The 27,294-nt window shown below is 40.5% G+C and overlaps 2 protein-coding genes across 8 annotated transcripts in view; both read left to right on the forward strand.

Annotated features, from left to right (window-relative positions):
• kiaa0825 (KIAA0825 ortholog) overlaps positions 1-8,776 on the forward strand; it is a 145,420-nt gene extending 136,644 nt beyond the window's left edge. For all 3 annotated transcript variants that reach the window (XM_083527612.1, XM_083527613.1, XM_083527611.1), the window contains one exon: positions 8,391-8,776. In XM_083527612.1, coding sequence (XP_083383738.1) covers positions 8,391-8,505 — 115 coding nt within the window. In that variant the 3' untranslated portion in view covers positions 8,506-8,776. The remainder of the gene's footprint in view (positions 1-8,390) is intronic.
• A 4,482-nt stretch (positions 8,777-13,258) lies between these two features.
• The window catches only part of arb2a (ARB2 cotranscriptional regulator A), a 179,156-nt gene continuing 165,120 nt past the window's right edge, over positions 13,259-27,294 (forward strand). For 3 of the 5 annotated variants that reach the window (XM_083527626.1, XM_083527630.1, XM_083527628.1), the window contains exons 1-4: positions 13,259-13,358; positions 14,799-14,931; positions 15,218-15,319; positions 22,614-22,714. In XM_083527626.1, the coding sequence (XP_083383752.1) occupies positions 14,835-14,931; positions 15,218-15,319; positions 22,614-22,714 (300 nt within the window). In that variant the 5' untranslated portion in view covers positions 13,259-13,358; positions 14,799-14,834. Of the gene's footprint in view, positions 13,816-14,798; positions 14,932-15,217; positions 15,320-22,613; positions 22,715-27,294 lie in introns of all 5 variants that reach the window. The other 2 variants (XM_083527627.1, XM_083527629.1) reach the window with 1 other exon arrangement.

Consider the following 27,294-nt stretch of genomic DNA (forward strand, 5'->3'; position numbering starts at 1 on the left):
TTGTCTATAAAAAAAGCCTGACAAATGCGGTAAAAAGTGAGTATGAAAGTGTGCACATTTGCTCCTTATCTATTTCATGCCTCTGTTGTCCTGTAGTTGCAGAACATTTTTATTTCATTTTAAGACCCCCCCCAACACACACACACAAAAGTAGCACCCCCTGATAGGCATCTGTAGATTAGGGGTGAGTGTGACAGTAAATTAAGCAAAGTGTTTGAAAACACATGCAGCCATAATTAGCTGGCATTTGATATTTAATGAGGTAACAGGGTTGATTTATTATCTCCCAACTCCCCCCAAAATTTTCATTAGCATGGCAGGAAATGGTCTGTTCTCTATAAAGCGTTCTCTACTGGCCAGACGGCTTACTGTTAAACCGCTGCAAATGATCCACAACATGACGGCACGTGTGGACCAAAACTCATAGCCGCTCATACCACCGTCAAGTGCTAAGCGTAAGTACCGAAATTCAGGCTCTTGTTTGCTTGCATTAGGAGATGGTGGAACATCTCAGTCAGCCTGGGCAATGGGTAGCATTGCTGGCTCACATCTCACCTTGAGTTCTTGAGCTCATTGGGGTTTCACTTGGGATTCTTTTTACCTCCCAAAAAAAATAAACCTGACTCGAGAGCTTTGGTCCCACTTTATGTTTTCCTTGTTGATTCCTATTCGACGAATGTAAACAGTGGAAACGATGGGAAGATGGGATCATTTCAGTGACTTGGTTCTTTGAATCTCATTCATCGGAATGACCAAAAAATTATTATTCCGTTCATTTCGTTCCTTTGATCAGAAGTCAAATAAATTGTCAAATCCCCCAACATGTCTACATACACAAACTTTGACTCTACAGTAGGTCCATCAATGAAAATATGACAATGCAGCTAAAGTACATTGTACTGTATTACACAATATAACAATTGCATTACACAGTGCATAGAGTATATGGGAGTCATGTGATAAAAGATTGAAGGACACGGACCAGACGATATGGGAGGTGCTACTCATTCTGTTTATCATAACTTGTCCTTAGCTGCATTGTCATATTTTCATTATCGGAACTATAAACTAAATTTATGTATGTAGAGTTGTTGAGAGATTTTATACAAAACGGTTTCACAGAAATGGTCTGGAATTTGATTTTACACCTGCTGTCTCCTAGTTTTGTCTTAGTATAAATTTAGCTTATGAGCAGGTAATGCAGTGGACCTAAATGTATATGCAGAACAGTGTAGACCTGGTGCTTTACCACAAATTACTGCAAAACACCTTGCGCTTTATGAATATATCTATATGCTTATCCAGGTGTTTTTTTCCCGGGTATTCCCAGTATATTCTCTGGATTCGGCTCGATCCTGAGAAGGATAAACAGCCTAATCATGACTATGATATATCATTTGTAGTCTGTAGTTTAATGAAGGCATTATATCTTGTCTTCTTTCTCACACACTTGACAGACACTTTAGTTTTACCTTCGGAGCCTCGAACTGCTAGAAGCTCCGATCGGCTTCTGCTCCATCGGGTTTACGTCACTACGGATCGAAGCTCGTGCCGAACGAATGAATGTAAATGTGAGCTTTGAAGAGCGTAATTTGCTTTGGGCCTCTCACGTGTTTTTTTTTTTTTTTTTTCCAGTGTTGAAGTGGATAGAAAGATCGATACGCTGGTAATCAGGTCACTCGAGCTATCACATTCAAACCCTGGGACTATTGAGTAATCACATCATTGCTGTTCCCTGTGCCGGTACGCTCGAGAGACGTTTCGCCGCTTTGCCGGTGAATGACCATGAAAGCGAACGGCTTCACGTTTTACGAAAGGGAACGGCATCATTCCAGCATTTGTGTTTTACAGACTTGTATGTCTGTGTTTCTGTTAAAATATGTATCATTTATGAAGGGAGGCACTGAATAAATGATAGCTCGCACCGTAGACGCACGCATCCGGTCCAAATCAGCCCGAATCGCTTTGCGTTGCTGTATACGCTCAGCTGGAAGCGGCGAGAAAACAGCTTGTTGTGTGTGTGTATACGGATGCGTGTGTACTTTTATGCGAACGTGTGTTTATGAGCGCAAAGCTTTGTTTATTCATTTATAAGGCTGTGGCTCGTGGAGACTGTGTGCTGTACGGGCTGTTATACGCTGTTGCATGGGTGCATTGTGAGGAGGCGGTGTGTGTCGGCACGGCGTCTTTGTGGTAAAATAAGGGCTGTCATAGTGTTCTCGGGGTGCAGCCGAGCCCTGTCAGGGAAGACGGATTGCCTCTGTGGAGCTGCTTGATCCCTGGGACCTGGAGCTCGCTGGAGCCATCAGCAGGTGTCTGCCACTGCTGCTTGTTATGGCACATACATGTGTGTGTGTGTGTGTGTGTGTGTGTGTGTGTGTTTGGAATATGGTGGGAGGGTTTTAAGAAACATGGGCTCAAAGTTTTGTTATTCTGTTAATTTTTTCTGAACAATTTCACCAACTTCTTAATGCCCAGATCACTGATCACACATTATGCAGATGATAAGACAATGCTCGGGACGATGTACGTCGAGTTTGAGAGACAGTTTTGCCACAGGCTTGTCAGGCGGCTCGGTGGCTAAGAAGGCTAATGATTTAGCTGAAGGGATAGGGTCCTGGGTAGCGGCTCAGGAGCTGCTATTTCTGTGAGAGGTGCCATCCACACAAGGAGAGTGCACTCTTGATACGAGACAGAGCCAAGGGCAAACAGAACTCCGATGCTGCTTTATTTGACAAACTCCAGTAGAGGTTAAGAACCGGGTGTGTTTAAATGAGCGCACCAGTCGGAGGGTGAGCGCCGCGTGAGCGTGAGTCACTCGGCCTCTTAAAAAGACTAAACAGATTTTCACCTGTCTGCTTTCAAAACTACTATCATTTATTTCATGTAAATTGAAAGCACGAGGACCTATGAGATCATAATGAGGAGGTCAGATTTTAGATTGCTATTATTAATATTTTATTTGAAACAGTACTCTTAAGAAAACAATGTTAAATCTAGCAGCCTAAGGGTTTTTTGACTTGTCCCCTGTTTTTATAGGTTTTTGGAAAATCCTACAGGATAATGACTCTTATTATTAAAGGTCCAATAGTCCAAATATAGTCCACTTCAAAAAATCCTGAAGGACCCATGTTTTGTATGTGTATTCTATCTGTCTGTCGGTCTGTCTGTCTGTCTGTCTGTCTGTCTGACTGCCTGTCTGTCTGCCTGTCTGTCTGTCTGTCTGTCTGTCTGCCTGTCTGTCTGCCTGTCTGTCTGTCTGTCTGTCTGTCTGTCTGTCTGTCTGTCTGTCTTTCTTTCTGTCTTTCTGACTGCCTGTTAATGTATACATCTATATCTATAAAACTAATTTAGCTGTTTTTAAAGTGTTTCTATGGTGTATAAGTATTTTTTATTATTGTTTATTGCCGATCTTTGTATTTCTGATCAAATCTGGCTACACGTAAGATGAATAAGCAAATTGATTACTAGTTAATTATATACGCCTCACCCAATACCAGCCCTCCTACCAATATAATCATATTTTTGGCAGAAATATGAGACTGTACGTTATTGTTATATGCACTTAAAAAAAAGACTGGGGTATAATAAATGTAGTTTCTGCTGGAACATTGTTCCCACCCAATTATCCTTTTTTTATTTAGTAGTTTACATCCCAGAAACAGCTCATACTGAAGGCTTCATTCATTTACTTTAGAACCTTCGTCTTCCTATGTCTGCCTTCGGTCTGGAACACTAATCAGACAGGAAAGTCCTCAAACTTTTCAGACACTCTTAGCACTCCCCTGAACCCCGCTCTGTCATTTTTCTTTTTTCTCACCACACCATTAGCGCAGGCCTCAAAGACGCTCAGGCCAGTAGCGTTGTGTGTGAAACCGAGCTCTTTGGTGCAGAGCGCTCTCTGATGTGCAGGAGCTCATCAGCGGTGGAAGGGATTGTGCACGTAAAGCCGTGGTGCAAATATGAGATTCTCGGGTTCACCGTTTTAAAGGTGATGCTAGAAGGGCTGTCTGGAAGTACTTTGATCAGCTGCTTGACTCCTGTCTCGTCGGTGGCCGGTGGAGGCGCTGCAACGGCGTTTTTGCGCTGGCAGAGATCAGAGTGGAGGGAGAAGGGAAGAGGCTGATGGGGAGATGATGGATGGAGTGAGACGAAGGAGAACGGCAGGAGACGAGGGCCAGTCGCTGATGTAGGATGCTAGCTCGCTGTGGGTGATCTGTTTTTTATGCTTCAGCTAATGTACAGAAGTTGTACTAGTTTGTAGTTTTGTAGTGCTGCTTTAGTTTGTCGCTGCTTTGTTTTCCAAAAAGAAAAGAAATGATAGAATAAAGTTTCTTTCGGACGTAAAGGACACCGAAACTACATTGCGTCAGTAGGTATTACAGGATATAGGATAGTTTTGGCGAACATTAAAGCCAGTGTCTTTCCAGAACTTGTGCACTATTCATTTCCTGGCGATATAAAGCACTTCCAAAAGGGCAAAACCCAGGAGCATGAAATGAACCAGCCTCTTCTCTCTCAGGGCAAAAGGCAAAACCCAGACTGATCCTTCTCCCAGTAGACAAATCTGTCCTGGCTGTGGCACGCATGGAAAGCCCTGACCTTTTCACAAAGTTTAGCACTTTAAATATTTAGCTTTGTGTTATGATGGATCCTTGAAGTGCTAAGCATGTGTGAAGTCTCTGATTAGCGGAACTTGTCAGGCTTTCTTTTTTGTGGGCCGGCACTGAGAGCAGCATTGCTCTTTGTTTGACAGGCACACGTTTAAACAAACACGGGTACCTGATGGTGACTGGGTGCTGGCACTGGCTCGCTGGGAAACACGGTGCACTGAGGAAAACCACTCGACCAGAATGACAGTTACTCTAATGGCCTTGCAAGCCTCAATCTCGGCCCTTATTGGGGTCGGATCCTCGGTGTTGCGCCGGCGCAAGGTTTGTCCACCGGGTGTCCGATCTTCAACCTCAGATCCGAGAGGGAAGACAGATAGCTTTGAGCTGGGCTAATTTTCAGGGTTGACCGTCCGCCTTTGGGATCGAACCTTCCCTCGTGGAATGCGGCAGGACATCTGTGTTAATAATTCATGTGTTGATATTACATGTAGGCCTGGCTGTCGCTGTTTGTCTCTCTTGCTATGTGCTGTATACATTCTGCTTAGCGGGAAAAGCGCACAGGGCATGCAAACATCGGTCAACCTGCGACGTTAGCGCTCTGGATGGTGTCATGCATGCACATTTCTGGGGACGGAGTAAATTCAGTAGATGTATACGAGGCCTAATGCATGTAGCCTGCTCTGTATGCGGAGAAAGAGCAGAGTCAGCGAGAACGGTATTAATGCATGACAAATGAGCACGGCCATAAGAATAAGAAGGGCACATCAGAGCCGCCTTATGAAGACAGAACCGCCGGTGGAATTGCTGTGTGTTCCTCGACAACCCAAAATCCATCTCGTTCTCCCGACATCCCAGCGACATCTTACAGCGATTCAAAAGTGCAGATTTTACAGTTGTTAATATTGCTGTTACGCTACATTTCGATCTCCCGTGTAGAACCAGGGGACACGCCGATAAAAAAAGGCGAGCCGTTTGAAAAGCAGACACACATCATATTATATCGACAGACACGCTTCTTAGTATAGTGTTTACCGCTGTTGTCATGCTGGAAGCCTCTCTTTTCCCTCAATTTCAAATTTGCACTTAACACCTTCCTGTTGCTGGCCTTCTCATTTATCAAGTGCGTTTGTCCCACTGACAAGCTTCGCACTGCCGCCGGAATATCAATATCAAGACGGCGTGGCACGAGCAGCCCGGGTAACCTTCAGCTAAATGTCATTCTGCTTAATCCTATTTGAAAATTAAACATTGGAGGAGGAAAAAAAAAAAAAAGCTTTAGCGTTTCCTCTTCCTCCATCTACGCAGTCACCCGGTCGGCCTCGGCGCGTCGCTGACATTTGTAAATATTGTGTTCCGCTCGTGTTCTCCATTATTTTGTTATTTGTTTCGTGCTCAGAGGTAATGACTGACCGGAAATGAGTGACTGATACCATGTTGGGCTTTTATTTATACATTTTTTTATTTTTTTTTTATCAAAATTGGGTGTGAGTGAGAAATATACTCTGCAGTGTGTCTGCATGTTTGTGTGCCACTGAGGTAGCACTCCGGCGCTTCTCTATAGGAAACGGGGTGCGCGGGAAAAGAAAAACACACATCTTGGAGAGATGTTGCTGTCAGGTTCAGGCCCAGTGGCTCTGCTAAGGGGCCTGTGACAGGGAGAAAGAGACACAGCTCCGAGAGCAGACAGCCGAGAGAGGCCCCCATGCATCAAACACACATATTTACATAAACAAATCCTCCCCATATAGCCTGTAATTACCGCGCTGACAGCGCCGGCCACGCAAGAAAAAAGAGCTTGTCGCATCGAGACAGATACACAATGACCGAGGCAGAAGCTCCATCAGAGTGCACCTACACCGGGGGCTTCTTTGTATGCATGAACTGCATCAGATGATAGGCCGTGTCTTCTTCTCCAATATATGGAGTCCATACATCCTCCTTTGAAGGAATTCCTCCCTGCTGGACAGGGACACATAAAAAGACATGAACACACACACACACACACACACACACACACACACACACACACACACACACACACACACACACACACACACACACACACACACACACACACATACAAAGGTTGGAAAATGCAATTGTTCCGCCATGAAATAGAATTGTTTATAGTGGAAATGACAACACAGTTAATACATACAGTGCCTGTGTTTTCAAAGCACACTGCAGTGTCCTTATCATACTTGGGCCATAAAAGGGTCCTACATTATAATCAGGGGTTTTACATTCTGTTCAAATCTTGAATAAGTACACACAATATGAACAAATGTTTGTGGACACCAGACAAAATTTGTATTCGCTTTTTGAACAGCCCCTTCCACATTTAGTCCTCATTTGCACTTAATAATAATAATAATATTAATAATAATAATAATAATAATAATACACTGATGTTCCACTGGATTTTGGAGTGTGGTTGTGGAGATTTGAGTTCATTCAGCCACAAGAGTTTAAGTAATGTAAGGTATTGATGAAGGTGAGGTGATGAGGTAAGGTGTTAAATAGGGGATGATGTCAGAGCTCTATAGCAGAAGATCTTTCACTCCAACCCATGTAAAGCATATCTTCATGGAGCTGCTTTGTGTACAGGGACATTGTCATGCTAGAACAGGTTTGGGTCTTCTAGTTGAAGTGAATGGAAAATTTCATTCGACAGCAGCTAAAGACATTCTGTACAATTCTGTGCCTCCAGCTTTGTGGTAACAGTTTGGGAAAGAACCACACTTGGCTGGCAAAGTCAGACTTCCCAATACTTTTATCCGTAAAGAATAAATGTACACACATTTATATTTGCGCATCTACTGCATACACCGTGAGAACGCCAAACCAAACATCATCTCCACTATTTGATGCTTGCCCAAATACACATCCAGTTGTTTTTCTCTTGAGGTTATAATGCTTCATATAATGTCTTAATACTTTATTTGGAGAACAGCACACGTTTACAATGTCCCAGATTTAGCTTTCGAAGTGTACAAAACTTAATAGAGGGTCGCTGTGGGTTTAGAGTTGATGTACCTTTTAAAAGCTGCATTTGTATGGAATCAACTTCAATTCAACCTTCTAATTTTATTATTCAGATATTTTTAATGAACAAGCGGGACTATAAAAGTGAAGAAAAATATTTATCTTTAGTGCTTGAGTACTGGGATTAAATAATAAATAAATACATAAACCAAACACTTTATTTATCTGTCTATTTGTCTGTCTGTCTGTCTGTCTGTCTGTCTGTCTGTCTGTCCGTTTGTCCGTCCGTCTGTCCGTCTGTCTATCTAAATAAATGAGCAAAATGATTAATATTTAAGAAAATACCAGCTCTCATCTATCTATCTATCTATCTATCTATCTATCTGTCTGTCTGTCTGTCTGTCCGTCTGTCCGTCCGTCCGTCCGTCCGTCCGTCCGTCCGTCCGTCCGTCCGTCCGTCCGTCCGTCCGTCCGTCTACAGGAATGCTTTTTTTATTTTATTTCTACACAGGTAAAATGATACTTATGTGTATTCATGAAGCAGAAGCTACTTTCCACCTCTGCATTCCACTAAATCATCTTTTTCAATTGTTTTCTTTTAAAAACTTGTTTTACAATAAGTTTTTATTTTTATTTTTAAATAGTTTACCACTTCAAACACCTACAACACTTTAGGAAATCGGATACCACGTGCACTACTATCTAACACTTTGCCCAGGCGTCACTAAATACAGTATCCAGTATCACTGTTTCTCAGACTCATCAGGGAACTTGTGTGTTTGTTTGTTACAGGTGGGAGATGCAGGACGGCGCACCACTTGAAGATGAGGAAAAGATTTTAGTGGATCACTTAAAGAAAACATATTTGAATGGAGCTCTGGGATCTTGTTCAGAAACCACAGAATGACTGAAATGCTTTTTTTTTACTTTGGATATTAAAAGTATTATTTCTTTGTACATTGACATGTGAGACACTGAGATTTTGTTATAGTTTTATGTTGTTGAGAATGGGTTCTTGTATTAGGATAGATGTTATGCTCTGCTCACACACACACACACGCGCACACACACACACACGCACACACACACACACCAATGTATGCAGGTTACATTAGATTTACATTTTTCCTTTGGAAGCTGTTTTCTGGTTATGCATTTCTAATAAAAGTTGCATCAAATATTGGTTTTAATTAGTTTTTTTTCATGTTAGTTACTGTATTAAAAAGTGTCCATGTACACATAAATATTGCTATATTTATTTATCTATCTATCTTTATTTATTTATCTAAATGGATTTCTCCGGTTTCTTTTGAATAGATATGCTGAATTGCTCGTAGGTGTGAATGTGTGCATAGACGACTTGTTTTCAGCCTTCCGAAGTTCTCCCACACCACCTCACTGCTACACTTCCTCCATTCGATTTCCTGTAGATGTGCCCGCATTTAATTTTAAACACAGATGCTTGCCTCCAAAAAACAAACCAGCACCCACATACGTCAAATCACTTACCACACCCACCTGTGCTCGACTGGTCTCACCATCTCTCAGGGTAGGAGAAAGGCATAGATCCAGGTTCTTCTCTTTTCTGACTACTAGGAGGTGGAATGAACTTCCCATAGATGACTGAACAGCTGAGTCACTGGCAGTCTTCAGGTGATGACTAAACTCCCTCTACATCTACCTACCTCTTCTTAGCACACTTTTTAAATTTGTCATTTGTGTTTTTCCCTATCATATTACTTTCCCAACAGAGAAATTTCCAAGCAAGCCTTCAAGTAGGCTTTTCTTGTCGTACCAACCATATACACAATTTTCACACAATGAAACAAAACAATGTTCCCCCAGGACTAAAGTGCTACATAAGACAAAATAAATTAACACAAAAGTAATGCAAAACAATATAGACCAGGGGTCTCCAATCTTTTCCAGAAAGGGCCAGTGTGGGTGCAGGTTTTCATTACAACCAATCAATGGTCACACCTTAAAGTCATTGAAAATGTAGATCATTAGATTTGAACATGTAGAATTTGGTGTGGACTTGCTTGGTTGGAATGAAAACCTGCACCCACACTGGCCCTTTCTGGAAAAGATTGGAGACCCCTGATATAGACTAACTGCGGCATGACATAAAATGCACATGTGCGACATTTTTCTGCAAAAAAAAAGAACATAAGACAGTGACACAGCAGCCCCGACCACTACAGAAGATTTGTGTTTGTGCAGATGGATTTGTTTATATAATAATAAATAGTGTAGCAGTAAACACTGAATTATTGTAGCAGCAATTTGTGCAGATCATCAATTTGTGTTCAATAAGAATTTTGCTTGTGTGAGTGTATCTATCTATCTATCTATCTATCTATCTATCTATCTATCTATCTATCTATCTATCTATCTATCTATCTATCTGTCTGTCTGTCTGTCTGTCTGTCTGTCTGTCTGTCTGCACATAAAGGGCATATTATACCAAATACTTTGAAGCTTTTGAAATTTTTATTATAATTTTGCAATATATATATATATATATATATATATATATATATATATATGTAGGAATGTATATATAGATGTGCGATAAAAAATTTATTATAAAAAATAAAAAATAATATATATATATATATATATATATATATATATATATATATATATATATATATATATATATATATATATATATATATATATATAAATAAGTGCATAATATTATATATATATATATTTATTTATTTATTTTTTTTTTTTTCAATCAATTTTTGTTTATCGCACATCTATATATACATTCCACACACTAGACTTAATAATATCCCACGGAGCAGACGTCACTGATATAAATATTTTACCTCAGAATGATGACATCACAGACCATTATCTCCTACTGTACACACTACCGGTAGAGCAGATTAACCGTGTTTCACCACGGTATCGACTTGGTAGGACTATTATTCCAACCACTAAGGACAGATTCATAAATAACCTGCCTGATTTATCTCAGTTTCACATTAAACCCATAAATGCTGATCATCTTGATGAGATGGCGAACAACATAGACCTTATCCTCACTAGCACTTTAGACACTGTTGCCCCCATCCGGTTAAAAAAGGTTCGAGAACAAGCAACTGCACCTTGGTATAATAGTCATACGCATGCCCTAAAGAGAACAACACGTAATCTGGAGAGAAAATGGAGGAAAACTAAATTGGAGGTATTTAGAATTGCGTATAAAGACAGTATGCTTAGCTACAGACAGGCGCTAAAAGCTGCTAGAGCTAAACACCTGAGCAAACTCATAGAAAATAACAAAAACAATCCCAGGTTCCTTTTCAGTACAGTCGCTAAATTAACAACAAATCAGGGATCTGAAAAATGTGTTCCATCACAGTTTAGTAGTGAAGACTTTATGAATTTCTTCACTGAAAAAATAGATAACATTCGAAAAACAATTGTGGCAGTTCAACCTCTGACAGCATCTCCTGACACAATCGTACTTACAACCCCACAACTACACTGTTTTACATGTATAGGACAGGAAGAGCTGTATGATGCTATTATGAAAGCTAAATCAACAACATGTCAGTTAGATCCAATTCCCACTAAACTACTGAAGGAAGTGTTATATACAGCTGGTGAGCCTCTTTTAAATATTATTAACTCCTCACTATCGTTAGGTCATGTCCCTAAATCCCTCAAGTTAGCAGTTATTAAGCCCCTCAAAAAAAAAACCTAATCTGGATCCAAACACGCTATCGAATTACAGACCAATTTCAAATCTCCCATTTATGTCTAAGATTTTAGAAAAGATTGTCGCTGCCCAGTTATGTAACCACTTGCAGGAGAACAATATCTTTGAAGAGTTTCAGTCAGGTTTTAGGCCCCATCATAGCACAGAAACTGCTCTAGTTAAAATCACTAACGACCTGTTTTTAGCTTCAGACCAAGGCTACATCTCCCTATTAGTTTTACTAGATCTTAGTGCTGCGTTCGACACTATAGATCATGATCTTCTCCTCGATCGCTTACAGAATTACATCGGTATTCAGGGACAGGCATTAAGCTGGTTTAAATCCTACCTGTCCAATCGTTACCATTTCGTAGATTTAAATGGAGAGCTATCCAGGATAATGCTAGTAAATTATGGCGTGCCACAAGGGTCAGTTCTGGGACCCCTGCTTTTTACAATATACATGCTTCCATTAGGAAATATTATTAGAAGGCATGGAATTAGCTTCCATTGTTATGCTGATGATACCCAGCTATATATTTCATCCAAACCAGGCGATACAGCTCAATTAGCTCGCATAACTGAGTGTGTTGAAGAAATAAGAGATTGGATGACCCATAACTTTCTGCTATTAAATCCTGATAAAACGGAGATTTTGCTCATCGGCCCAAAAAATAGTACACAGAAGCTCCAGCATCTCAGCCTGCATTTAGACGGTTGTTCTGTAACTACTAGTTCAACGGTAAAAGACCTGGGAGTTATTTTAGACAGCAACTTATCTTTTAAAAATCACATCAATCAAGTTACAAAAACAGCCTTCTTTCACCTTAGAAATATTTCTAAGCTAAGAAATATGTTATCTATATCTGATGCAGAGAAGCTCGTCCATGCGTTTATGACCTCTAGAATAGACTACTGTAATGCATTACTAGGTGGATGTCCTGCATCATTAATAAACAAGCTTCAGTTAGTTCAGAATGCCGCAGCAAGAGTTCTTACTAGGTCAAGAAAATACGATCATATAACCCCAATCTTATCGTCCCTACATTGGCTTCCTATTAAGTTTCGAATAGACTACAAACTACTGCTACTCACTTATAAAGCACTAAATGGTTTGGCTCCCATGTATCTATCCAGTCTCTTAACACGCTACAATCCGTCACGCTCCCTGAGATCTCAAAACTCTGGGCTTCTAGTAGTTCCTAGAATAGCAAAGTCCACTAAAGGCGGTAGAGCATTTTCACATTTAGCTCCTAAACTCTGGAATAGTCTTCCTGACAGTGTTCGGGGTTCAGATACACTCTCCCAGTTTAAGTGTAGATTAAAAACATATCTTTTTAGCAAAGCCTACACATAACACACATCACGCACATCACATCACAACCTTGTGCTCCAGAACATCTGATCACATGCACATTATCAACTTGTGCTGTTAATATCATGAACAGCAGCTACGCTAATTCCTCTCCACTGCTTCTCTTTCTCTCCCCATCCCGAGGCTTCCTGAGGTTTGGCCAGCTCCAGTCACGTCCCACCTCGTGAAGATTATGGACCTATGGATGATCATGGAGAAGTAGATGCCGAGTGTTTAAAGGCCCTGGCATGGAGAAGCTGATGCTGGATCTATGATGATCACAAATTGTTCTGTATTGTTGAAAGATTTATGACCAAACTTTTGATGTCACCCATATGAGGATGGGTTCCCCTTTGAGTCTGGTTCCTCTCAAGGTTTCTTCCTCATATCATCTAAGGGAGTTTTTCCTTGCCACTGTCGCCACGGCTGCTCATCAGGGACAAACGCACACCATTCACCTTCACTGTTGTTTTCTGTAAAGCTGCTTTGAGACAATGTCTGTTGTGAAAAGCGCTATACAAATAAACTTGACTTGACTTGACTTGACTTGACATTCCTGTCTTTTTAAATCCCTCCAAGCAGCGCAACGCAAGCTTCCGCTTTCGTCACGCGCTGGAGGCGTTACTTCCGGTTTGGAATATCCAGGAAGCAGATGATGTTTGAAACCTCAGCAGTGCTTGTTGACATGGTACGTGAACGAAAACAAACAAACTAAGCAACAAACAAAAACAGCTGCATGTCCGAATAAAAGGCACCACTCCCTCTGTCCAGCTTCTCTCCGCAGTGCTTTTGTGTTCTGCGACTCGACGTAGTTTCATCCAGGAGCCCACCTGCACTCCTTCTCCAGGGGAAATACTGTTGACCAAATGACACGAGTAAAGTCCGGTTCAGAAACACTGGCTTCGGAGGGACAGGGAGAGAGAGAGAGAGGGAGCCTAGCTGCTGAGCTAACCAGCTGCTGAACACATCTGGAGCAAGTCGGGGTTCTGTGGAATAGTTAGGAAAAGTGTGTAAAGAGAAGGAAACCAGGACGAAGAGAGAGGAGAGAGCTGCAGAGACACGCCGTGTCCAGTCACAGTGTGCTTAGCCTTGTCTTTTCTTACCTATTAGCTTCAAGTTATTTAGAAGTACTGATAGAGGAACTGGTTAGTAAAGCTTAAACTAGTCTCAGTTAAACATTTGCATTCAATATAATAATCATAAGTCCACTCACTGACTTATTATAACAGTGTTCTACAGTTCCTCTTGTGTGGGTGTGTGTTGTGTTTGTGCAACATCCGTAATAGAATAATCTTGGTATAATCCACAGATGAGATTGTCTTCATGGCATGTGAAGGACTTTTTTCACCCCCAGCCTTTACTAGAAGCAGGTTTTGATGTAATTGCACTTGAAGCAGGAGCAGGTCATATGATCATGTTCTGTATCTGTATGTATGTAATATTTTCCTCTGGTTCCTCAAAATTCTTTAAAATGTTTTTTTTATTTTTTTTTATTGCTGTATGTTTTAAAAATCAGCGATTGGTTTGGTGGTGTTGATCGAAAGGATTGTGAAAGATTAAAACTCATTTAGTGTGTGTGTGTGTGTGTGTGTATATATATATATATATATATATATATATATATATATATATATATACACTAAAGCTTTATAGTCACACTATGTACCACAGCTTGAGGGGCCAAACAATACAATACATGTAAAAATATCCTGAGGTGTGTGTGTATGTATGTGTGTATATATAATATATATATGCACACCTCAGGATAATTTCTAAATGTTCTGTTCGAACAAAAGATGGTGTGATCTTCCCACACACAGGCTTTCAAATTCACTGACAAGATCGACTCAATTCGGACTGCACTTAAATCCATTCTTTCAAGCTGCCCCTTATAATAAAGTCTTTACACCACCTTCCTCTGTGTAAAAATAAAACAAATACAAACCCAGTCTGAATAGAGCTTAACCCCCCCTCAGGCTGTTGTAAATAGTGCAACTGTAAAGCTTTAGGTTTTTGCATAAATCATTCATTCCTCATAACTGCATCTTCAATATCAAGCAGGCTTTTAGAAATGACTTTATTTAACAAATAATTTCTTGTACTTTTTGCTCTTTTTATCTGTTTGTAGGCTACGCTGTTGTGAGCTGCATGAAGCAGAAGGTCCATGCTTGTTAAAACGCACTTTTTTGTGGTTTATATTCTGTGCATAACAATGGCCCAGCTCTTAGCACAAGAAGAAAAGGAAAATGCTGCACTTAAAGGTAAATAGTAAACACGGCTATATGAGTAATACGCATGGATGCGATTTTAGAACCGAAATAAAAAAAAATCACAGGCTTCACATGCTTGAATTTTTATTTTATTTATTATTATTATTATTATTATTATTATTATTATTATTACTATTATTATTATTTTTATTATTTTTTACAATAAATACATATTATATGCTTTATGCCACGATTTTGTTCTTTAAAAAGAAATGATTCAATTTCGTCATCAAATTTGAGTCGGTTTAGTTGTTAAATCTTCGCTTCTCTTGCTCAGATTGGTTATCCAGGATTGACTTAGATGAGCTGATGAAGAAAGACGAACCTCCGCTCATCTTCCCGAAGACTTTGGAGGAGTTTGGATATGCTTTTAATGAGCGTAAGTTTAATTTATAAATGTTATTATTCCTTTTTTATTAATACGGTGTTGGAGTAGAGTCGTGTGACACTTGAGGAACAGATGCATCATTTTCATTAATAACGTCTGCATTGACTTATCCATTGTGGTCACTCTTCTGGCTTTAGCTAAAACACAGCAAGACCTGGTCAGACAACACTGGATAACTAGATATAAGGCAGGATTTGATGAAAGATCTGCGGAAAGGATGAGTCAAAATGTGACATTTTTGGCTCAAACAGAAGAACATCTGTAAGACTGAGAACAGGAGAGATGATGTAGCATGATATGAGATGATGTCAGTTAAACATGGAGGTGGAAGCTTTAGGGTTTAGGGTTGTGTTAGAGCAGGGAAGTTGAAAACTTATTCCAGGTGAAAGAAAAAAAACAACATGGCTCCCATTCCATACTTCAACACCATGCACCTCCAATTGGACTGTGTGGACTTTACCGTACAAGACGATGACACGAATCAAACGTCTAAGCTCTGTGAGCGTTATTTAGAGAGCAAACAGTTGGCTGGAGTGATATCTATCATGGAATGGCCTGCCCAGTCACCTCACCTAAATCCTATTGAACTTCTCTGGGATCAACTGGATCACACGGCCAGAAAGAACACCTTTGGCATGGCAAAGTATTTCAGCTGAAAGTTTGGAGAAATAAACCGTCCAGATTCCAGGAGTGTGTAAATCTACGGTTCATGCTAAGGGAGAACTTTTCAGTTTTTCATCTGAACATTTGTTTGGTCAATGTAAACGTTCATACCGTTACCACGTTTTTTTGCATATGAACAATTTTCTCTAAAAAAACAAACAAGACTAGGTGTTTTTTACTAGCCTTTTTGACAGGGACTGTTTAATTATGAATATATATCTCTATCTATCTATCTGTCTGTCTGTCTGTCTGTCTGTCTGTCTGTCTGTCTGTCTGTCTGTCTGTCCGTCCGTCCGTCCGTCCGTCCGTCCGTCCGTCCGTCCGTCCGTCCGTCCGTCCGTCCGTCCGTCCGTCCGTGTGTATATATATATATATATATATATATATATATATATATATATATATATATATATCAATAAAATAAAATAAAAACAGGTGAGTGGGAAGTGAGTGAATGGCTGAGTGACTATAAGTAGTGAAGTAAGTATAAATATAATATTAGTAATAATAGTATATTAAAATGAATTGAAATTATGCATTCTAGCGATAGGAGAAACATTTGAAACTGAAGCAGTCTAAAATCGAAAAATAAGATTTGAAAAATAAAGCAGATACCTTTGCCCTGTCGACTTATATATATATATATATATATATATATATATATATATATATATATATATATATATACACGACAGGGCAAAGAGTATCAACTATAGTCAAATATATTCAAAAATGTAATAAAAGTATTTAGTTTTCTAACATAGGCTTATTGGACAAAAGCTAGGGACACCAGACCATAAGGTTTGTAGTCTCCAATCGCTGTTATAAAAACCTCCACTCTTCTGGGAAGCGGTTCCACTACATTTTGTGGAGATTTGTTTTCATTCAGCCACATGGATGTTAAGTCAGGTAGAGATGTGGAAGAGGTTTCAGCTCATCCCAAACGTGTTCAATAGGGTTGAGGTCAGAGCTTTGTATCAGGCCACTCAAGATCCACTCCAACCGATGCATGGAGCTTTTTTGTTGTGCACAGTGTTATTTTCATGCTGGAACAGGTTTGAGTTTCCTTGTTCAAGTAAAAGGTATATTTCATGCTACTGTACCCAAAGATATGTTACGGTTGTGTGCCTCCAACATTGTGGTAACAGCTTGCGGACGAACCACATATGACTGGAAAAGTTTATATAGTGGATGATGGATAGTGTACTGGCTAAACACAAGCACACGGTTATGTAGCACTCTGTAATGGCACTTAATGGCTCTTGAGCCTAATTCATTAACTGTATACAAACATAAATACTCAGTTACATTTTATAGTCAGAATGAGGAGTAGGCTGGAAATTAAACAGCACTTTAGACGACGCCACAGTGTTCTAGGGTCCGTTCATTTCATTATGAAGGAAACAATCTATTTTGTGTGGGTTTGATGAAACAGGCTTCTGCGTTGGAAAAGGACGTTTACTCACAATTAGTTTCAGAATATTTTAATAATGTCTTGATTCTGATTGGTTATAAGATCTCAATTAACTTTTTTATAACCGCTCTGACAATAGTGCTTATTCTTACTCAAGATTCAGCTGCTAGGATTCTGACTAAGACCAGGTCTGGTGAGCAGATTTCTCCAGTTTTGGAGTCATTGCATTGGCTCCCTGTGAGATTCCGGATTGATTTTAAAATTCTAATGCTGACCTATAAGCCCCTACATGGTACCGCACCTCATTGTTTGACAACTTTTAACTGTCTACACTCTAAGCTGAGATCTCTCTCTGATTCCGGTCTTTTAGTTGTTCCCCCCCTACCTGTTTTCCTCACATGCACCAAAGATGTGCAAATCTCTCCTCACTGAGATTAGACATGCCGAGGCTTTTACCGTTTTTTAAAATCTGCTCTTAAAACATACTTTTTCAGGATGGCTTTTATGTGATTTTTTTTTTTTTGTGATATATTATGTGATGTTTATTTACTTATTTTATTTATATCATTATTATCTTTATTATTAATTTAATTATTATTACTTTTATAAATATTTTTTTATCTTTTTATTTTTTATGCTTTAAGATGCTACTTTTCAAGGCACTGTATAAAATAAAGATTATTATTATAATTATTATATATAGTCTAAGAAAAAAATCAGAATAATAAAAAACTATTTTAAGTGTGTTTTGTAATATGGAAGAAATGAACAATCATTTTTCTGGCGATTTAAAAAAAAAAAAAAAAAAAAAAGAGCCACAAGGATGATAGTAAAGGCAGGTACTGATGTAGGTGATGTGAGGAGGCCCGGGGTGCAGTCAGCATTCCAAATCGTCCCAAAAGTGTTCAAAAGGGGTTGAGATCAAAGATTTATAGCAGCCTACTCAAGATCTTGCACTCCAACCCATGTAAAACATCTTCATGGAGCTGACTTTGTGCACAGAGGCATACGATTGTGTGTCTGGAACTTTCTGGGAGGAGTTCAGAGAAGAATCATATATGGCTGGAAAAGTCAGGTGTCTCAATCCTTTTGTCCATAGTGTGTATCCTATTTATACACTTTTATAAATAAGACTTTGACATGGTGTTAGAGAAGATAATCCAATTCCGAGATGTAACAATAGCTCCGCTTTGCGTCAGGTCGCATCCCAAGCGCCTCTGATGCCATCGATTCTTTTCTCCTGCAGAATCATGTTTTATTCCCTACTTATAAACAGATAAGTTTGTTTACACGACTAAGCAAATATTGCGCATCCAAGCCGGGCAGCGTGCACAAGAAGAAAAGCATTGCAGAGAATTTATCGCCGTCGTTTGGGTCTCGAGACAAGGGGAACTTACAGCTCATCAAATGCGTTCCATCCTGGCCCAGGTTTCTCCTGCAACAATGAGTCACACACTATTACAACTGCATTTTAATTGTTAGTAGGTCACATGGTGTAGATGGTCAGTTATTGGTCAGATCTTGATTCCAAGCTTTAGCAGCGGTACTGTGAGCGTAAGTGTGTGTGAGACTAGTTCGACGGGTGTGATGGAAAACTGGGGCACATTTTTGATGTAACGAAAAAACTTGTGGGATTTTTATGAACAGCAGGTGAAACCCTGAAATTGGCCCCGCGAAGTGTAGCTGAATTGCACACCTAGTCAGTGTAAGAGTGGGATACAACTGACAGGAACTATCTCAAGACACTGCTGGCATCCTTACCTGACAGGATTGGTACTGTTATTAAGTCGAAGGGAGGTGGAACTAAGTAGAAATGACACATGCGACTCATTTTTCTTTTTTTTACTTTTTCCCCCCCTCCCCTGTCTGGGGAGTTTATTAATTCTCACCGATTCCGAACTTTCACTGCTTGTTTTGATTGCGTCCCAACTCGAAAGCAAGACAAACCCGGGAGAAACGGCGTATTAAAAGAGAGGCGAAAAAGTTTCTAGTTGACTCCTGCGAGATGAGAGCGAGTAAACGTCCTCATTGGCCATTGACGGCAGCGTCTTGGCTCTGATCGCGCTGTCTGTTTGAGAGTCTCCTGAGTCACTGGCAGCTGAATGGACAAGTTGTGCATGCCATGGGCTGTCAGTGGCTTACTCAGCCTTGCACTCAACTTGACGGCCACATTTGCATAACCTTGCTGCTCGCTCTAAAAAGCCTCCTGTCGCTGCCTTGAATACTTCATTTCACTCACTGAAAGTATACCACTTCTATTTATTTATTTCTTTACACATTTGCGTATTTAGAGGCTGCTTTAAAACCCCGCTGCCACGGCTCTTTTTTCCCAGTTCGAATGAAGGCACCGTTGCCAAGGCCTCTCTCTCTCTCTCTCTCTCTCTCTCTCTCTCTCTCTCTCTCTCTCTCTCTCTCTCTCTCTCTCTCTCTAACTCTTTCTCTCGCCCTGAGTGTTAATTCGAATCGCCCTTTAATGAAGCGGCCTATAAACTACGTATGCATTTGCAAGGCGAGAAGTTTTTCAGAATCCTGCTGCATGATAGCTTCATCACAGTTAGCCTTCAGCTCGTTCATTACTGGAAATCCAAGGTTATGTACACCTAATTAAGCCAAAAAAATTGAGAACAGCATGCTAATTACGCAAGAAAGAAGAAAAAAGTTGAGAAGGCATATTCCTCCGAGAGCCGTTGATGCGAGGGCGATGGAGCCGAACCTCTGCCGCACACGAGCTTTCATTAGATCCCTCGCTTCCTTCTGTGAGACACTGGCCTTCCTAGCATTGTGCTTCACTCCTCTGCAAATGTATAATCAATCCCTCGCAAGATCCGTTTTCCCCGCGTGCGCCGCGTGCTTTTCTTCTTTCTGCCCAAAATACCATCCCCCAACCCCCCTCTATTAGGAGTGGACGCAGTTTTAGTGGCGCACGCTGATGAATGGCCTTTTAGCGCTACATGATGTTGAACAGCTAACAGCGAGGGCAAATACAGTAAAACTCATCGAGTTAGCCGTGCAGGATTTATCGCCTGCTAACTGCGCAGAAGTCCCAGGGTTTGAAAACGAGCCGAATAAAAATGCTTATGCAAACGTTTCTCTTTCTCAAAAAAAAAAAACAAAAAGAAAGAAAAAAGGAAAGGAAAAAATTGCCGTGCAGGGGTAATTGAGAAAGTATGAGGCCCTTGGGCTGTTTGGGTTAAGTGTGCATGCTTTGAGTCTTTTAGCTTTGTGCTTTTGCAATCAGAGAGGTCACAATTAGATTTAACACCGCATTGGGCTTCATTTCATTATCCAGTCGTGTCATCATAAGGATAGATGGGACTTTATCTCAAGAGCAGACTTTTCAAAAGTATTACACCCCCCCCCCACCCGCTTGGCTTCTGGAGTTTCCCCTCATGAGCAGACTGTAATACTTTTGTAGGAGTTTTAAAAGTCGTTTCGGCTCATAATGGTTTTATTCCTAAAACTTTTGTTGCGTTGGAGTTTTGCTTTTTCGTAACAAGATCGTTTGAGCTCTAAATGGAAAATCCGGAATTTGTATACACCGATCAGGCATAACATTATGACATTATTACATTATGACCGGTGAAGTGAATAACACTGATTATCTCTTCATCATGACACCTGTTCGTAGGTGGGACTTATTAAGGAGCAAATTAACATTTTGTACTCAAAATACAATGGCAACGTTGTTAAAATAGGCAACCTTAAGCGCCAAATTGTGACGTCTAGACGACTGGGTCAGAGCGTCTCCAAAACTGCAGCTCTTGTAGGATGTTCCTGGTCTGCAGTGCTCAGTATCCAAGAAAGGAACAGTGTTGAACCGGCGACAGGGTCATGGGCGGCCGAGGATCATTGATGCATGTGGGGAGCGAAGGCTGGACTGTGTGCTCGGATCCAACAGACGAGCTCCTGTAGCTCACATTACTGGAGAAGTTAATGCTGTTAATGCTCGAAAGGTCAGAACTGTTTTGGCAGCAAAAGGGGGACCAACCACACAGGTTTTCATAATGTTATGTCTTATCAGTTTATAATAAACTACCAACTATAATTTTACCTGAATAACTAAACCCATCAAAAATATTTGAATCCATGTATAATAAATGTAATATTGCAAAAAATTGATATCATCAGTGCAGTAATGTGTGTCTCTAGCTTTTTCATGTAAACAGTGATCGAAGTGCACTTGTTTACCTCTAAAGGCCCTCGCCAGCTGTTTGGTCTCTCCAGTGCTTGGCTGTACAGTCCGGCCTTGGTGTGGATCTGGCATTGGAGACGGGTCAGTGTGAATGAAGTTCTCTGGCCTCGGCTCAAATCATCCTGTTGAAGGCCTCGCGTAGGAGGGGAACAGTTGTGGTGGCACACACACACACACGCCCTTGGAGCTCTCAGGTGGGAGGGGTACATGGGCACAGGCAGAGAGAAAGAAATGGCCGAGAGCGGCCCTGCCACACCAGATGTCTTATGCAGGAGCGCCAGACGTCCCAGAAGCCCGTGCGAACGGGAAACAGATAAGCGTTAGCCATCCTCGGGCCTTGTACCTGCCAGAAGGGGGGACGGCAGCCAAACACATTTAATTGCATGAGACGAGAGAGATGCACATCAAGCAGGCCCGAACTGAAGCCCATTGACTGGCAGCACACAAGACGACAACTCTTAGCACCTCTCACTGCCTGTTATTGGATCTTTGCTGCTTCCATTTCCCCAAGAAAAAAAACAAAAACAAAAAAAAACAAGATAGTTGTATCACTTTACTCCGAATGTTCTCTGTTAATAATAACAGTTAACGCTGTCAAGCTGCACTAATAAGAAATTACAATCCCAATCGGACCACGTACCACACCATGAGGTACAATGTTAGCGATTAGGATCAAGAATAACCATTAGATTTAACAAGCAGGGAGAAGAACAGAAAAAACGCCTAACTGGTCAATTTCCCACCAGGCTTCACTAGGATGGTTTAAAAATAAACCCGTCAAGAGTAAGTGTATCTTCTGGTGAAAGCAGTGTAATACAAAATCGCTGATATTGATAGAATTCTTAGCCGAACTTTTATGGAAGAATCAGCTTCCTTGATTATTTTCCTATAACAGTATCATCCTTCATGTTCTGTTTCATTACTTATTAATACATCAGCGGTATAAAGTCCACAATAACACTTTACCGAAACAAACAAAAAAAAAAGACCCTAACATATGCTCCTGTCCCGTGTAGATGGCCAGCTACGACACATACAAACCGGAGAGCCGTTCATCTTCAACTGCAAGGAGAACATGCACAGGTGGAACCAAAAACGATACGAGGCGCTGGGAGAGGTAATTTCCACCTTCACTCCGTTTCATATAACGCTGTGTTTTTGTGATCGTAATCGTTTCATAATTTCTCGCCCAGTTTATTCACGTAACACACTCGCACACATTGTGGATTCTCATCTGTTTTTTTTTTTTTTCTTCTTCTCTCTTTCCCCGAAGTAGTAGTTAAAACTACGGGAAAGATCTGCGACTTTCGCCATGTTATTAGATGAAAAAAGGATTTTTGGTAGTGTGGACTATTAGTGGGGAAACTTTGATGATGGTTTTGATGCATCTCTGTTTTCCAGGTTTAATAACTTTGTAATTGGATTCTCTGCAGTAATTGGAAGCGCTCTCTGGAACACTGCGGATCTCTCTCTCTCTCTCTCTCTCTCTCTCTCTCTCTCTCTCTCTCTCCACATGCACACACACACACACAATAGAATGACTCTCTAATAAACTCTCACCCTTTTCTAGCTCTCTTCTCTCTTTCTTCTACGCTCTCTTCCTCTCCCTCTTTTTCGTCTCTCACTTTCTATTAACTCATTTGCTTGTTGCTGACTTCCCTAAATACTGTGCCTCACTCAGGGGGGGAAACCCTACATGCTTCTTAATCTCCAGCTTCTCATTGTTTTTTCTCTGTGCGTGTGTGCGTGTGTGCGTGTGTGCGTGTGTGCGTGTGTGCGTGTGTGCGTGTGTGCGTGTGCGCGTGTGCGCGTGTGCGTGAGCTGCAGTGTTGTTTTCAGGCTCAGCTTTGCATTTATCTCAGCATATAATATTTATAAAGAAGCAAGTGTATGTTTTTATCTTAACTTACAAGTTATCAAACTCATTCCTTTGATTGGTAGTTTATAGCAGCGATGTCCGATCTTTGGGGTGGGTGCAGGCTTTCACTGCACCCGCACCCACACCCACACCGGCCCTCGTGGAAGAGATTGCACACTTCTGGTTTATAGAGTGACCAGCATATACCAGTGTATATCCCAGCATGCCCCAAAAAAGGGCATTAAAGACAAAATAATGATTGACAGGGTGGTGTGATATGGCAGAACACGGAACAGGGCTACTGTTACCGCCTTGAAGTACAACCGTAATTCCAAAAAAACGTTGAAATCCTGTGTAACATTTTACTTATACAATGATTTGCAAATCCCATAAACTCATATTGAATTCAAAATTTAACAGAGTAGACATTAAATGTTATTTATGTTATTATCTATAAATGTTATCTATAACTGAGGAAGTGTATATTTGAAGCATAAAAATGTCATTTTGTATTTATTTGTAACAGGTCTTGAAAACATCGGGACAGGGGCACGTATACGACTGTGATACATCGCGTTTTCTTTTAGCAACACTCTGAATACATCTGGGAAATGAGGAGACCAGATGCTGGAGTTTTTTTGTAAAGGAATGCTGTCCCATACAGTAGAGACAGTGGCATTGAGTAAAAGACAGGAGGTGGAGCTGGTGGTAGCAGAGCTGAAGATGTTAAGGTTTTTGTTGGGAGTGATGAAGATGGACAGAATTAGAAACGAGTTTATTAGAGGGACAGCGCGTCTAGGACGTTTTGGAGACAAGGTGAGGGAGGCGAGATTGGGATGGTTTGGACATGTGCAGAGGAGGGACATGGGGTATATCTATAGGAAAATGCTGAGGGTGGAGCCACCAGGAAGGAGGAAATGAGGAAGACCAATGGCTGTTCTTTGCATGATAGAGCTGTTCCTGTGTTTGTGAATGACTGATGTGATGTGAGTGTTTTCCAAACCCGTGCAAAAGATTTCCATTTTAGAGTCATGCCTGTTTTTAATGTAGCTTGAGGGATCATAAGATATAATAAAAATAATAATAATGATTCCCCCATGATTCCTTTTGTCATCATGGGGGAAAGTTTATTGACCACTTCCATATCAGTGCTACAACATTATTATAGAACATTATTTGAATCCATTTAATGATATGGCGTCCAGCAAACATGTTGCGAATGAGTTGCCATAGTAACGATTAAAAGCGTTAATCTAATCCTGTAATTTCATTTACCAGTCAAAGCTGCTGTTGTAGAAACATCAACTGACCAATCAGATTTGAGAATTTAGCAGCGTTGTCTTCAAGATTTCTAACAGCGGTGCACTTGAATGCCCTGGTTGACCGATGCTTGTTTGACGGATGTATGATGCGTATTCGTAGCCCGTGTTTGTGTGTGTGTTGGTGTGTGTGTGTGTGTGTGTGTGTGTGTGTGTGTGTGTGTGCTGCGAATTCCAGGTCAGGTCAAGATGCTGGATCTCAACTTAACAACTTAACAACTCAGCATCTCCTCATACGTGCCCTTTTTGTGTACAAAACTCCAAAGGATTTCGTTCGCAACGCATGCAATATGCATGAGCTAATCAGAAGTGTGCATTCGCTTAATTAACTTTGTTCATTAGCTTCCGTGCAATTTCATTTTTAATTGTTTTGCTCATTCTTTTGAAGTTCAAAGAACAGAATGGTACTTGTTTAGGATTACCTGAGCGCTTTATTTCTAATCCAGGTACACTCCTTAGAGAAACAGCCCTTTTATATATCAAATCTGGTCTTTCATTTGCTGTTTGCATCGAAAACTAGCACAAAAGCAGTACACATTCATGCACATGAATTTTTTCTTATAGGTTATAGGTGTGAGGCTTGACTTATACCTAACATGAATATTTTAATGCTGATTATTCTGTTATCAGCTGTTGTATTATGTTGCTAACTGTTTTTTTTATTTTGTTTACACTATTGCATTAATTTCCATTTATTTGGTTAAATGCGTAGTTTGATTGTGTACTATGCTGGAATATTTCGCTTTTTAAAGGCCTATTTAGAGAGAGGGTCTATATTCAGCTTTTGAAAGTCAATGAAGGTGAATGGATTTTATAAACTGTTTGTGGAAATGTTCAATCAGGTAAACGTAGCCATCGTACAAAGCACGCTAGTCCGGAAAAAGTTTCAAATTATCGATTATTTTCAAATTGTACTAGTTTTGGGACACCAGTCATATGTGTTTTTTTCATAATTGTATAGAACGTACGAGGTACACAATTGTATTGGATCAATTTGGATGTGTTGCAGTACCCCTTCCCATCGCTCGAACTAGAAGACTCAAACATGTTCTAGTCTGACGGTCCAGCTCCATGAAGATATGCTTTTACATGAGTTGAAGTGGAAGATCTCCTGCTATAGAGCTCTGACCTCAACCCTATTGAACACCTTTGGGATGAATGGGAACGCTGACTCCACTCTTCTGGGAAGATGTTCCACTAAATTTTGGAGCGTGCTTGTGGAGATGCGTGTTCATTCAGCTACAAGGGTGTTAGTAAAGTCAGGTACTGATGTAGGTGAGGTGATGAGGCCTGGGGGTGCCTGAATAAACACACATCTCCACAAGCAGGCTCCAAAACCTAGTGGAACATCTTTTTTTCAGAAGAGTGGATATTATTATAACAGTAAGTGAGGACTAAATGTGGAATGGGATGTTTAGAAAGTACACCTGAATCTTATGGTCCACTAACTTTTGTCAATGTATGGATTATGCTGGCAAACGTCTATTTTAAGTTTCGGCACATCACTTCTAATGAAGGACTGAAAAGTTGGAAAAAAAGTCTTGGCGCCCTGTAAAAGAATGACCCTGTTGTGTGCGCTGCTGTGCCTGAGCTGCAGTACTTGATGGTTTAGAGTACAGTGTATCAAGGGTTTTTTTTTCTTTCTTTCATTTTTCCATCAGTTTAGTCATCATTTTGCTATTTGCAACTCTTTCTGAGCTTCGCTTTCAGTAGAGTTTTGTTTTCGTTGGTAATGTAAATGAAATGCTCTGTGAATGAGCTTGGCATTTTTATATATAATGGACAATATTTTTTGTCAGTGAGAAAAGAACGAAAAAGTAGTTACTTATGCAAATCTGGAAGGAAGAATCGGTGATGAAAAACTTTGCACACTGTCCTTTGCGATTGTTGCTTGTCAGAGTGTATGAACATGGTTTACGTGTCACACTGAAGGATTGCAGTTGTTTTGACAGTTAAAAACAAACACACGCAAGAAAAAGACTCAGCCAAAGTTTAACGTCATCAATCCGTAACACGTTGTGACCCACATTTTCTAGCTAATGCCAGCTAGCAGCAAACAAAAACAATCTGTGGCGTAAATTTTGTTCATGACATTCCTAGATAATAAAAACAGAAGATAAAACAAAAGGTGTGGAGGAAGTCATGGCTGGGCAAAAGAGGAGGTTTTGGACTGCCAGTTCTACAGAGCGAACTCGATATTTTGAGGTTCTTCGTAGTTGTCACGTTAATTGCGACATACGTTTGCGATACGGCGATGCCGTGACAAATCGTCCGAGGTGTTTTGACCGGTAGAACGTCACTGGAAGACGACGAGATTTCAGGAAGACCTTCAACGAGCTCAAACCCCCAAAAAAGTCGAAATCGACTGATCATCGGAGAGCAATCCACATGGTCTCACTTCCGCACTCAACCTACTCTCCGGATTTGGCTCTTGCGGATTTCGCCTTTTTTCTCGAAGATGAAGATCCGGCTCAAAGGTCGTAGTTTTGACACCAGTGCAGAGATTCAGCACGACAGCGG

This window comes from Silurus aristotelis (genome assembly GCF_946808225.1).
Source record: "Silurus aristotelis genome assembly, chromosome: 23".
NCBI lineage: Eukaryota > Metazoa > Chordata > Actinopteri > Siluriformes > Siluridae > Silurus > Silurus aristotelis.